The sequence below is a fragment of the Chlamydotis macqueenii genome, chromosome 8 (genome assembly GCF_036417535.1).
Source record: "Chlamydotis macqueenii isolate bChlMac1 chromosome 8, bChlMac1.mat, whole genome shotgun sequence".
NCBI lineage: Eukaryota > Metazoa > Chordata > Aves > Otidiformes > Otididae > Chlamydotis > Chlamydotis macqueenii.
Genome location: NC_141563.1, coordinates 13,117,787 through 13,130,564, shown reverse-complemented (window position 1 = coordinate 13,130,564; position 12,778 = coordinate 13,117,787). Strand labels below are relative to the sequence as shown.

At 64.1% G+C, this 12,778-nt stretch overlaps 1 protein-coding gene across 2 annotated transcripts; it reads right to left on the bottom strand.

Annotated features, from left to right (window-relative positions):
* Positions 1-2,937: 2,937 nt before the first annotated feature.
* Positions 2,938-11,779, bottom strand: KIAA1614 (KIAA1614 ortholog). 2 transcript variants are annotated; one of them, XM_086753740.1, is made up of 10 exons: positions 11,731-11,779; positions 9,531-10,148; positions 8,984-9,047; positions 7,654-7,803; positions 5,743-6,986; positions 5,536-5,665; positions 4,635-4,839; positions 4,020-4,132; positions 3,697-3,881; positions 2,938-3,529 (listed from the first exon to the last, which is right to left on the bottom strand). In XM_086753740.1, exons 2-10 carry the CDS (start codon positions 10,141-10,143, stop codon positions 3,336-3,338), a joined length of 2,898 nt encoding a protein of 965 aa, XP_086609866.1. In that variant the 5' UTR covers positions 10,144-10,148; positions 11,731-11,779; the 3' UTR covers positions 2,938-3,335. The 2 variants fall into 2 exon arrangements, with proteins under 2 accessions (XP_086609866.1, XP_086609867.1); XM_086753741.1 differs by lacking the exon at positions 11,731-11,779 and adding an exon at positions 10,862-10,900.
* Between the last annotated feature and the right edge of the window lie 999 nt (positions 11,780-12,778).

The window sequence follows — 12,778 nt, the reverse complement described above, 5'->3', positions numbered from 1 at the left end:
AGTCCCAAGTTGCCTGCAGTCAGATATGGACACAGAGCAGCGAGCCCTGGGGAGGACGGGACGAGGGGGAGGAATTAATTAATTCACTGAGCATTACAAACCACATTGCGAGCTCGCGGGTGCTCGCCAGCCGAAAGCATTACTGGGAGGAGCGGTGGCTTGAAACCCCACGCAGCCATGGCGAGGGAGGGGAGCCCCGGCCGAATTCCCCCGCCCCACGCTGCCTTCCTCCCGCCTCCGTGCCGCCAACTTACCGCCAAGATACCGCGGTGACTGCAGCAGAGCGATCACATCACTGCCCCTTGGCAGCAGCTGACAGGCGGGTGAGCCATAGGGTCACCGTTGCATCCCACCAGCTGGGCACAATTAGGAACCCCAGAGCTTTAAATGTGGGTTGGTGCACACTGCAAGCTGGCAAACAACCCTTAGCCAGAGTGAGTTTCTGAAAGCTTTTCGAACTGCCTCCTTCGTTATACAAGCCTCTAAAGCTCATTGACTGATGCTTTCTTTGCCCTTGTATAACTGAGTAACTGCTTCTGTTTAACAGCTGTTTCCCTTTGGCAAGTGATTTGTTAACTCTAAAATAACTTATTTTTTTTAAGGAAGAAAAAAAACCTTAGATTTTTTTGATGACCGTTTGAGCCACGTTCTCTCTGCGGGTGCGTAACACGCATTATCAGAGGAACGGGGCTCAATTATGTATTTTAAGTGCATATGAACTTGTAAATAGGATGTCTTACTTTTTCCCAAGCGCTATTTTTCTGACACCTCCGTTTTAAGCAACCGAAAGGCAGGAGATTTGAAGCGAGGTCCCATTTCTGTATTACTGCCCAGTCTTTTTGTTACCTTTGAGTTGTTTGTCACTCGAGTTGTCTCAGCAGTGTTGGATAGCCTAGTTGTCTCCCTCATACAGTGAATTTGGAGTTAGCCAGGTGGTCCATACCAAAATGTGGTGAAAAAAGCTCACCCTGGGGAGAAATGCAGATGGGGGTTTTGTGCTGCAAACACCGATTGCAGGATGTGGAGTGACTCCAGGAAAACAAAAACAATTTCTTACTAAAGTCTGCGCCCGTATTTAAGTTGCAAACACCAAAAGACGTGGGACAGACTAGCTTACTCCCATCTGGGTCTCAGATGGGGCTGGGGGAGGAAGTTAATTGGTGCTGACGCTAAGACTTCTGCTGAAATTGCAAATCGCCCCCAAAAATCATCCTCCCCAAGCTTACCACCAGACGCCTTTACTTCCGGGATGCTTAGCCCGGACTGAACACTCCTCCCCACTGAGTTTGTGGCTCCCTTCAAGCAGCTGCGTGACCCTCCCTGCTCCCCCCGGCAGGCGCCAAGCGCTGACAGCCGGCAGCACCGTGCCTTCCGCAGCCGGGCACCGGCCGAGTGCGAGACCCGGCTGCCCTGCCGTGCCTGGCTGGGTGCTCTCCTCATTCATGCACACGTGCCCTTCGCGCCAGCCCTCACCGATTATTTCAGCAGTTGCTCTTTATCCTTGCAGACCACCTTGTTTCTTTTGGTTACGCTGCAGGAAATAGGCGGTGTCTCCTTTCCAGGGCTGGCTGTCGCAGTGTCTGCGTGGCTCCTTGGGCTTAATACCTCTCCAAGAGCAGGTTCCTGGGAGCGCGAGTCCAGCCAGGCAGCGGGGCTCACCGTTGGCTGGTATTTGAACCCCTCCGATCCCCACATTATTTTCAGTGTGGTGGTGCATCCTCTGTGTGAGACCGCTCCCTCGTTAGTCTGGTGTACTGCTGGAGGGTGGCCCAGCTGCTGGCATCGCCGCAAGCCACCAAACTGTCTTCGGTCCCTTTTCCCATGTATATTTGGTTTTTCTGTTCTTGGTGGTGCCCCTCCCTTTAACACTAAATAAATGCATTGCTGCTGCCCAGCGTGGTGCAGCAGAGATTACCGGTTCTCGCAGTGACCCTTGCTCGGGGACAAGCAGGGGAGGGGGGGGTCTCCTGGCACCAGTAGCAGGAAAAGCTCCCACCAGCATCTGCCGGGCATTGCCCTGCTGGCTTTTAAGGCATAAGCGGCAGCTGCAGTTTCTGGGGTCGCCTCTGTGCCGCAAGTGGCTGCTGCCCAGATGTGGGGGATGCTGTGGGCAGCTGCTGCCCAGACGTGGGGGCACCACCACGCAGAGGGCAGGCGTTACCGCTGCGCCGGATGGCAGGGGCAGGAAGGGCGGCCGGCGGGAGGGAGCCGCATTCCCCACCCCGTGCAGGGGCCTCCTCCGCTTGCCGGCCAAGGCTGATCCCTGCTCAGCCACCCCGGCGCCACGCCATAAGTTTCCCCTTCCGTGACCGGAAAAAAAAGAAAACCCCAAAACCAGCAGCGGGAGCACAGACCCCTCTGTAATTAGGGATGGATACTTGCAGGCGCGTTCCCAGCGCTGTCCCCAGCAGTGCTCGCAGGAAGAGGAGAGCAGCCCCGTCGTCCCATGCTCACCCCCAGCCCACCGTGCCACTCACCAGAGCAGAGAAGGGGGGATGTTAAGAAGCACTGTGGGCAGCTGAGCCCCCCAGCTGCCTGCCCAGGGGCCCCCAGCACCACAGCACGGGCAGGAGGCGGGTGTTGGAGTGAGTGGGCCGTGGGAAACCAGGCAGCAAAGGCCCTGAGCCCATCCAGAGACCTCCCCCAAAACACAGGCTGCTGCCGGGGGTGGCAATGGGGAGACGTGCGTTCCGTGCCCCAGACAAGCCACCCACCACCGTTGCACTGGCCCTGGGAGGAGGGGCTGAGCCCCACGTGAAGGCACCCACATGCTCCCCAGCACCCAGATCCATCCACAGCTCCAGCACCCACCAGTGACCCCAAGGACCCAGGGCTGGGGCAAGTCCCGTCCCCGTGGCCAGCCCACACCAGCAATCACCCCAGCCCCTCCGTACCACTCACAAGCCACGGGCACTGTGTTTCGTTATTACTTTTTTTTTTTTTTTTTCTCCCAGTTTGTAATAATTTAAAAGAAACCCACCAGCCTGCAGGCGCAGGTTCCCAGCGCTGGCAGGGAACTCCACGGCTCCTGGGGATGCGGAGATGGGGCGTCCCCACACTGGCCGCCCCAGTGCCCAGCGAGCTGAGCACACCCTGTGGCAGGGCTGTCCCCTGTCCCCACACTTGGGGCAGCTCCTGGAGATGCCGGATGCTGTCTGGGGGGGTCCTTGCTCCCACTCTGCCTCCCAGGAGGCCGGGAAACCTGCCTGCCCCCACCGCAGCAGGGAGCCAAATATTGCACTGGAGCAGGGTGCAGCTCAGTCCACACCACACCGTCCTGCAACATCCCGGGACGGCAGCGGGACATCGTCCTCCTCCTGCCAGGCTTCCCGGCACTACCGGGGCGCCGGACGGTGCCTGAGCACACGGAGGGACAGGGTGTCCGCCCGGAGCAGCAGCTCGCGGATGCGGGCCAGCCCCAGCCCCGAAACAGCTGCTCCGTTGACCTGCAGGATCTCGTCCCCCACGCCCAGGAGCCCCGCGTACAGCTTGGCCGTGCCGGCATCCACCATCTCCTGCACGTAGATGCCTGTGGAGAGGGACGGGGGTAGGTGAGCCCCCTCATCTCACCCTGCACCCCATGGCCAGGGCTGTGCCCCTGGGGCTGCGCACTGGGCCCATGCAGAGAGCCTCCGCGGAGGGGCCATACCGTGCTCCCCGTGAGGTTTGTGATGCTTTGGGATGACCCCAGCGTACCTGTGTCAGGCCGGCCGTGCCCAGAGGTGACACAAAACCCAAAGGCGCCATGGGGGGGCCGCTGCAGCTCCAGTTGGCTGGTGCCATCGGGGAAGACCTCCACCACGCGCCCCACTGCACGCAGCCGGTCAGGTGCCCCGATGTCCTCCACGCTCAGGGAGCGCCGCGGCCCCGAGCCCCCCTTCCTGCGGGGAGAGGGGAGACCCAGTGAGCGGGGACCCTGGAGAGCCACCGTGGACTGGGTGATGGGGTTTCCAGCCGTGGCCAAACACTCCAAAACAGCCTTCCTGGGCACGGCAGGTAGGTGCCGGGCCCTGTCTTACCCGTCAGCCGCGGTCTGGGGCAGGAGGTAGGCACTGGCGCGGCGTCCCTTGCCCAGGAGGGGGTGCAGGCTCTGGACAGAGGCGGCTTTTTGGGGCTGGCAGAAGGGTGACACCTGGGGAAAAGCGTCCAGCTGAGATGGGGATGACCGTGAACACTGTGCAGCACCACAGCCCTTCATTCACCAACATGCCGGGGGAGCAGGGGGCATGGGGACATCCCCCACCCCCCGTTTCCCTGCCGGAGCCTTCCCCAAACCACTGCTGAGGAGGGATAAGCCCTCGCTCCAGGCCAGGATGCCCACCTGGGGAGCGGGGTTTCTCGGGGAGGCACCTCGCTGCTCAGCTGGCTGGGACACACGAGCCATGACCCCAAACGAAATTACCCCATCTCCTCTGCCAAAATCTGTTCTTTCACTTTCCTTACTCCCTCCCTTCTTCCTTCCGCTCTCATTTGGCTCCAGGCTTTTCAAACCCGGCAGGTTTGGGATGGAACATGCCCCCCCACTCCACTCCAGACCATACAGTGATGCTCAGGACCGCTTCACCCCAGCCCAGCACCCCTCTTTTTCTGCAGGACCCCCTCCCCATTCCCACTGGGGGTACATTTTGGCTCACCAGCCGCAGGGACTGCAGGGAGGGAGACTTCTTCATGCCAGGGCCGTCCGGGGGGGTGCCGCCGGGGGCCGGGAGCTGCTCCATGCTGTAGCAGCGGAAGCGGCCTAGGCGCTGCTTGGTGCTCTGGCTCAGGCTGCACAGGAGCTTCTTCAGCCCCGACGCCGAAGCGCTGCTGCCCTTGCGGCTCGCCGGCCGCCCCGGCTCCCTGGGTGGAGAGGGATGACGGTCAGGCACCACGCGCCTGGCAGGGAGCGTGACTGGCTCGGGGCTGGGGGTGCATCTTGCACCCGCCTTCGCAGCCTGGAGAGCTGCAGCGTGGTGAGATCGGGGTGCACAGTGAGATTGGGGTACAGCCACCTCCCTGCAGCAGCAACCCGGCGCACGCAAGGGATGGCTTCACCAACCAAAGACCCAAAGGACTCCCTGCCCGTTTCGCCCATAATTTCAGGGGTTTAAGACCCTTCAGACCTCCCCTGCTCTCTGCCTGAAGGGATCACATCCTGCCTCCAAAGTCTCCTGCCAGGCTGAGACCCGCTGCGCCTGGGTGCAGGTCCAGCGGGTTTGTGTTTGGCGAGCCCCAAGGCAGCCCCCGTGTAGCAGCTGATTGTCCCCAAAAGGGAAGATCTGGTGCTGAGCGAAACCCCCCCAAGGCTGCCCGCTGCTGCGTTGCTGCAACACCCTGTGCAGAACCAGGTGCAGGGTGAAACGCAGCTCCCCTAAACCCACTGGGACACACACGCATGGAAAAGTGTCACCCCTGGAATGAGGTTTCCAGTGCCAAAAGGCACCAGGAAGCCTTGGGGGGCTCAGCTTGGCAGTGTCCCGCTGTGCCAAGGGATGCTGCGGGACGCAGCACCCGCCGTGTGGCACAGGATGCCAGCGGCCCCTCGCTCTCACTCACCCACGTGCCGCGCTCCCGGCCGAGTGCTGCTGCTGCTGCGGTCCAGGCGTTCCGGCAGCTTCCTCGAGGGGACGGGCAGCCTCCTGGGACGCAGGGATGATGGGACTGGTGACAGGCTGTGACGGTGGCCCTGCAACCACAGCAAGACAATCGCATCCCCGCCTCGCTGGGGACCCCCCAGGTACCCCCGTTGCACAGGTCTCTTACCTCCGCCCATCCCCGAAGGGTCCTGCCCACGGGTGTTGTTGCAGTTGTTGGTGGACAAGGCACGGAGGGGGCTCCCCGGGAGCCACCTGGGGCTGCAGGGACCCTGCCGCTCCCCCGGCCTCGTCTTGCCCCCGGGTTGGGAGGGCTCAGTGCTCCCAGCATCGGGCTCCAGACCCTGGGCTCCTTGGCTCGACGCCCGGCGGCTGCCGCTGGAGAAGAGGGCTTTCCTGCAAGGCACCTGGGAGCAGGCCTTTTTGGTGGGAGGGGGAGCGGGGAGGTGGGTGCTCAGCATGGGGGTGCCAGCCCCTGGCTGCGAGGTGGGGTCCAGGGGCTCACTGGGCTGCTGTGGGGTACGAGCGGTGTTTCCCACCCCCTTACTTCCCCTTGGATGCTGGTGGGGGTCTCCGTCCTCCCGGCTGCCGGCTCTTGCTGCTGGCGTGGGGCAAACAGCCCCTGGCCGGCTTGTGGCACCACCCGAGCCCCCGTCCCCTGCGCAGCGATCGCTGCCGGCGGTCCACGTCCCCTTCCCGGCCCTTTCCTCTGGCTGCGGGGTGGCACGCGGGGTGGCATGCGGGGCCCTGTGCCCGCGAGCCCGGGTGTCCCGGTGCCCCCATGGGTGGGGGCTGCGGGGTCCTGCCTCCTCGCTGTCCGTCCGGCAGCCGTCAGAGGTGTCAGTGCTCTCCAGGGCCGAGTCCACCTCGTCGATGTAGGTGATATCCCCGATGTACGTCTCCTTGATCTTCTCGGTGTGGATGCGCTGCCGGGAGGGGAGGATCCACAGCGGGGACCCCCGGGGGCCCAGAGCCCTGGGTTTGGGGTCTGGCTGGGCAGCACTCAGCCCCCCTCTATCCCCTGGGGTGCTTCCTTGTGCTGCAGGGCTACTTTCGGCCACCTTGGTGGCCACCGGTGTGTCCGTGCCGCGACCAGCGGTGGCACCGAGGAAGGAGCCGCAGGCACTGCACTTGCCCCCGGCCACGAGGTCGCTGCTCCGGGCTTTGGGCTGGCCGGCCCTGTCCCCCGGCTGCGGCGAGGAGAGCGCTGAGCCCAGCGCCCGTCGGTGCCGCAGCTGCAGCCGCTCCAGGTACCGCACCTCGGCGTCGCGGGCCGATTCGTCCTCGAAGCGGACGCGGGATGGGGAAGGTCCCCGCGGCCGCCGCGGCCGCCCGCAGCTCGATTCCCCGCTCGATGAGTCGCTCAGGCTCCCGCCGTCCCGCAGGGCGACGCTGGGCCTCCCGCTGGGCTCCCTGGCGCGGGGACAGACAGACGGACATGGACCAGCTGCAGGGCTCCCTCAGGAAAGCCAGGCAGGAGGGGGAAAACCCAGCACAGAAGATGTGGGACGGGGCAGGAGGAAAGCCCACCCGATGCCCCGCCGCAGCGCATGCCCTGCTCCCCTCCAGCCCCCTGAAGCTGCGACGGTGAGAGGCTGCCGCCCAACCTCCGCCACCTTGCCCTCGCCCTGAGGCGCGTGGTTAATCAGTCCGGGAACACCGGATCGCACGTGACCCGGCACGCGTGGAGAGCCGCCGCTTCGGTACGGCACCGGGCCTCCTCCCCGGCAGCTGGGAAACGCAACCCCCGCCAGCCGGGAACGCGCCGTCAGTGCCTCCACGTGATCATAAAACACAATTAAACCCTCCCAAATATTAAGTTGCAAAAACCTCACGCGTGCCCAGGCAGGGGGATGCTCCGGCGAGCAGGGGGATGCTCACACAGGGTACAAGGCTGCACACAGCAGGTCAGAGCCCAGCCCTGCACACGCGTGTGCGTGCTCTGCACATGTGCCTACATGTGTGTGCGAGCTCTGCACACATGCCAAATCCACACACACACACACACCCCCCCCACCCGGCGAGCACAATGGTGGCTCTGGGGGAGAAGCAGGATGCGGCCCGCGGGGCTGGCACTGACCTGGGGTGCGGGACGGCGGCGGGGAGGAGGAGGATGTCGTGGCTGGCGCGCAGGGGGTTCGTGCGAGCCTTCATGCGGGCGCGCTGCAGCAGCTGCTTGGCCTGCTCGTGCCGCGGGCTCAGCTCGAGCTCCTGCCCGGGGACAAAGGCCCTGCGGCCCCGCAGCGGGGAGGGGGATTAGGAAAAAATAACAGGGATTAGACGCGGTTTAACAGTGACGACGAGGCTGCTCTGCCCAGAGAAACCGGGGCTCGGCCTCCATTCACAGACAAGCTGGCTGCCACGCCGGGGACCCAGGCGGGAGCCCCCATAGCCGCCCGGTGCCAGGCGGGGGGGGGGGTTGCACCCCACACCAGTGATGTTTTGGGGGGAAGGCTCAGCACCCTTCCACCTTAGGCGTCAGCTCAGCTGAGGCAGCGCTCCGCACCATGGGCATCCCGGAGGCGGATGGGGAAACTGAGGCAGGCCCTGCCTTTGATCCCTGCTGCTGTACATCCCGCAGCGCTGTGAACACAGGTAGGTTTGGGATGACCCCCCTGCCTCCCCTTGCTCGCAGGGGGTCTTGCCCAGCTCCCCTCCGGCTGTGGGGTGGGGAGTCCATCGGCTACGGAAGGACAGAGCCCTGCTCTGGTGCTGCCTTCCCGGTTGGCCATGGCCCTAATCCCTCTGATTATTTTAATCAGCTCAGGCAGTCACTTCGGGGAGCCTGGCCTTAACCTTTTCGCGGCAGGAGGGCGGGTGCGTGGTGACCCATGGGTGGTCCAGGCTTCCCCCCAGGTTTTGGTTGCCCCCGCTCACAGGGAGAGCGGCATCCCTGGCTCTGCCTCACACCCAGCCACTGCTGATCGACCCCAGCCACGGGAGCAGAGCAGAACCAGTAACCCCAACACAGGGGGGGTCTTCCCCACTCACTTGCTTCCCCCACGCAGCCCCCGAGCCCCTGGCCCTGTTCCCCAGCCAGCCCACTGCCGCCCAGCTCACCCACCTGGCCCACCTCCGTATTTTTAGTCCGTACCTCTAAGGTTTACCATTAGTCCAACAAGATTACACGCGCCTGCCACCTCGATCCTCTTAAACACCTGGAGCAAATTTCTGTCCTGTCTTCTCCCCTTCCTGCCTGGAGGGGATCCCCCTGCCCAAAAACCACGCGAACACCCGGCTTGGCCTGACCCTCCTGCCCCGAAACATCACCAGAGCCTGTCCTCATGCACCCATCGACTGCCGCCCTGGAGGGCTGCCCCCGCAGCCCTGCTTTGGGGGGGTGCATTTAAAATACCGGGGAGGGGGGAAAAAGGGAAACGTCTGTCTGTGCCACGCTGGGACTGACCCACCTGGAGCCCTCAGCATCCTGCAGCGAGACCCCCGAGTCCCAGTCCCCATCGCTCGCCGGCACCTCTGAAACACAAGACAGACCTTAAAGACATCAGCCCGGCCGGACTGCAGCCCCCACCCTGGCCCCCCTCGTTAGCACCCCCATACCCCCAGCCCCACGGCTCAGCCCATCCCAACCAACACCCTTTTTGGGGTTACCCCAGCTGCTCATCTCTGGTGAAGCCCCAGAGGAGCGGGATGTGGGTAACAGCACCGGTGTGGGGTGCACCCGTGGGGATGGGGACCGCGGGTTCGTTAGCACAGACACTTTCAAAAGAGAAATTAATTCCCTTTTTTGGTGGCAGCTTGCAGAGCGAAGGTGACGCCTGCACACCTCGAGCATCCCAAAAAGTAGGTTTCTTGCCCTTGCTTCTAGCAGTGAAATTCCTCACTGGGATGCTGGAGGGGATGGAGGACATGACCACATACCTCCCTTTACCCCAAAATCTTTCTTTCCCGCTCCCCTTGGCTCTAGAGAAACAGCCGCCGCCTGCTCGAAATACGCACCGGGCGCGGCCAGGCCCAGCACCTCCTGCAGCAGCCGCCGGTTCCTCTCCACCCGCTCGGCCAGCGAGAGCCTCTCCCAGCCCACCGTCACGGCAGGGGACGCAGAGGGACTCCCAGGGTCCTGTGGTGGGGTTCGTGCCCCTTCTTCCATGGGGGTTGTCCCATGGCGGGAGGCAGAGCCCCAGGACCCGCTGCCCGCATTCCGGGGAAGCTCGGTGCCTCCCGGCACATCTCCCCTGGGTGCCGGCACCCGCCAGAGCCCTGGGATGCCGGTGCGGGGTGCTGGGGGGCCGCTGGCCGCGGGGTCCCCACCGTCCAGCAGTCCGTCCGTCAGGTAGGTGCGGAGCTGAGCCCGCGGCTCCACCGTCACCGCGTCCGCCCCCGGCTTCCCCCGCCGAGGCCGGGGCTTCTTGGGCAAGGGGCACTCGGGGGCGGCTGTGGGGGTCCCTGTCCGGCCAGCCCCCCGCTTCTCCTTCAGCGCCTTCACCTTGCTCTCCAGGATGGCATGGGGGCTGCAGGCAGCCTCGCGGTGCTCTGGTGGGACAGGGGCTTGGCCGTGCTGCTTGGGGGGCTGCGGCACCCGCCGCGTCTCAGGTGGAGAGCCCCCTTCCATGCGCCCTGCGGGGAGAAAACCCATGGGAGGGTGGGTGAGCCCCTGCGCTGCCCTCACCCTCCTCCTCCCCAGCACCCACCTCGGCACCTCCCGCAAAAGCAGCATCGCTCCTGCCTGCCCCGAGGTGCGGGGTGGGGGGCATGCGATGCCACTACGGTGCACAGCCCTATAGGGAAGGGGACAAGGACGTGGTGCAGCACGAGGCCACCCACCCACGGCACTGACCCCGTGCCAGCACCGCTCTGGAGCGGGGCAGCGGTGGTTCCCCAAAGCGGATGCCTGCCTGTGCTGTTTTGGGCACCCTGGGGCACCCAAGCAGGATGCCCTGGAGGGAACTGGCACTTTCTGAGCCCAAATCAGGGGCCCAAAACCCCCAGAGCAGACATCGCACACGGATGCGACTCACCGAAGGTGCCACCAGGCAGACACCAGCCCCCTGCTCCACCCCGGCCCCCTGGGGTCACTCGTGTCACCCGTCCTGCGCTGGCCTTGTGCTCCCGGTGACACCCAGATGCCGCTGCCCCCCTGCACCACGCTGGGACCATCCCATCCCCGCTGGTACCCCCCGAGGAGCCTCCCCGACGGCCGAGGCTGCAGGAGCATCCCCGGGGCACCCACCCGGGCCCCAGCACCCCCCCAGGGGACGGCAGCCCCTCGCCTGCCCGGGGCAGAGCGGCAGCAGGATGGGGCGCGGGCGGGAGGCGAGGGCTGTCCTTACCCCCGGAGCAGCATCAGGAGAGGGCTGGGAAGAAGGAGAAGAAAGCGGAAGAAGGGAAGGAAGCAGGGAAGGGAAAAAAAAAATTAAAAAAAAAAAAAAAAGACAAACCAGCAAATCCCAGCCCCTTCAGCCAAGCCTGAGCTCAGCCGCTTGGCTGGGCTGTGGGGCCATGGCCAGCCCTGCCTCCCGCCCGGGCCTCCTCCTCCTCCTCCTCCGCACACTCCCCACGCCGGGGCACCCAGCCAAGTCCCGCGCTAGCCCCGAAGCCAAACCTCTCGCCTCCGCCACGGCTGGCGAGTGGCCCCAAAGGGCGACGCCACTCGAGGGGAACCCAACAGCCTGGGAGGGGACGGAGGGGAGCGTGGCCGCCTTGGCCGGCTCTCAGGAATGTCCTTTGTCTGGGCTGAGGGTTGGGGAGGCGAGCGGGGAGCGAAGCCAGCCCACCTCCCTGGGCCCGCCGAGGGGGTCACCTCACCCCGGGCCGCTGGGTGCCCCGGGGGTCTGCCCCGCTCCAGCGGCTGGGGCCGTGGGAGGGCAAAACGGATGCAGAGGGGGGTCCCGCCGGGGTGGGGGTGTTTTCTCCGGCTTCAGGCACCCTCCTGCAAGCATCGCACGCCTGCAGATGTGCTAAATTTTCCTGCTTTCCCAGAGGCTAAATCCTGCCTGGACCCCACGGCAAGCCGAGGCCAACGGCTCCAGGCCAAGCATCTTCAGGCGGAAGGATGGTGGGAGCCAATCCACGTCTCATCATCCCCAAAAACAGCGTGGAACATGCACCCCGCAGAGCTACCCACACTGAACCCCCAGCCCCTACTCTCCTCCCATGAGCCCCGACAAAACTCATCACGCAGGAGGAGGGTCCCACTCACCTGCAGGCACTGGGGCCACTGTCCCCGGGGGGCAGGATGGGCGCTGCAGGGGCCATGGGCGTCCCGGCTCCGTTCCGGCTGCTGCTTTAAGCTGCAGCTTTTGATATTCGTGATTGGTTTCATAATCCCGCTCAAAAGGAAATCACCAGGATTATGAAATTGTTTTAATCCTCCCGGCTCCAGCCGCACTGGCCCCTGCCAGCATGAGCAGCAAGAAGTCACTTTTATCTTCTTAAAACATCCCCCAGCAGCCCAGCGGCCCTGGGGCCCCCCACCACAGCTAAAACCGAGCCCCTGTGGGGAAGGAAGCCCTTGGGCAGACTCCATGCTCCACGGGGGACAGACCGAACATCTTCCCCCTGGCTGCTCCCAGGCCGGAGGGAACCACTGGCAGGTTTGGGTGGAAGAGCCCAGGGCAGAGAGAGCGTCCTCGCCCCGTACCCCAGCCCTGAGGTCTGACGTCCCCCACGATGCCAAGACCCATCCTTACCTCTGTGCCATCCCGCCTGCTCTGCCCTGGGAAAATGCGCCCAGGAGATGTCGTCCCAGTTACGCTGGGGACAAACCACCTGGAGAGGTGCCAGAGCAAGGGCAGCAGGGCTCCTGCCAGCAGCCGGGCAGGGAGCACCCGGGGCGCGGGTATTAAACCTCCGGGAAGCGGCTGGCATGAGCAGCAACAGGCTTAGAGTAATTTCAAGGCGCCGGGCTCTCTTCTGGAGGGCAGATTGATTGCATGAGACGATGAAGGGATTAAAGAGAGCAAAATGAAAGCACAGACCCCAGACAACCCAGGGTTGGGCTGCTCAGCCTCTGGTCACCCACCGTGCAGGCAAGACGGCACCTTGGACCCGAGACGAGCTGGAGAGAGGCAACCAAAGGCTCCCAGAAGGACCAGGAGCTTTGAGCCGGTGCAGCACAGTCTGTGCACAAGGTTTCCTCCAGCATCGCCCTCTGTGTGATGGGTTTGAGGCCTTCCCGTGAACCCCTCCTGCCCACCTCCAACCCTTTCCCAAACATCTCCCTCCTCCAAGCACCTCCATCACCTCCC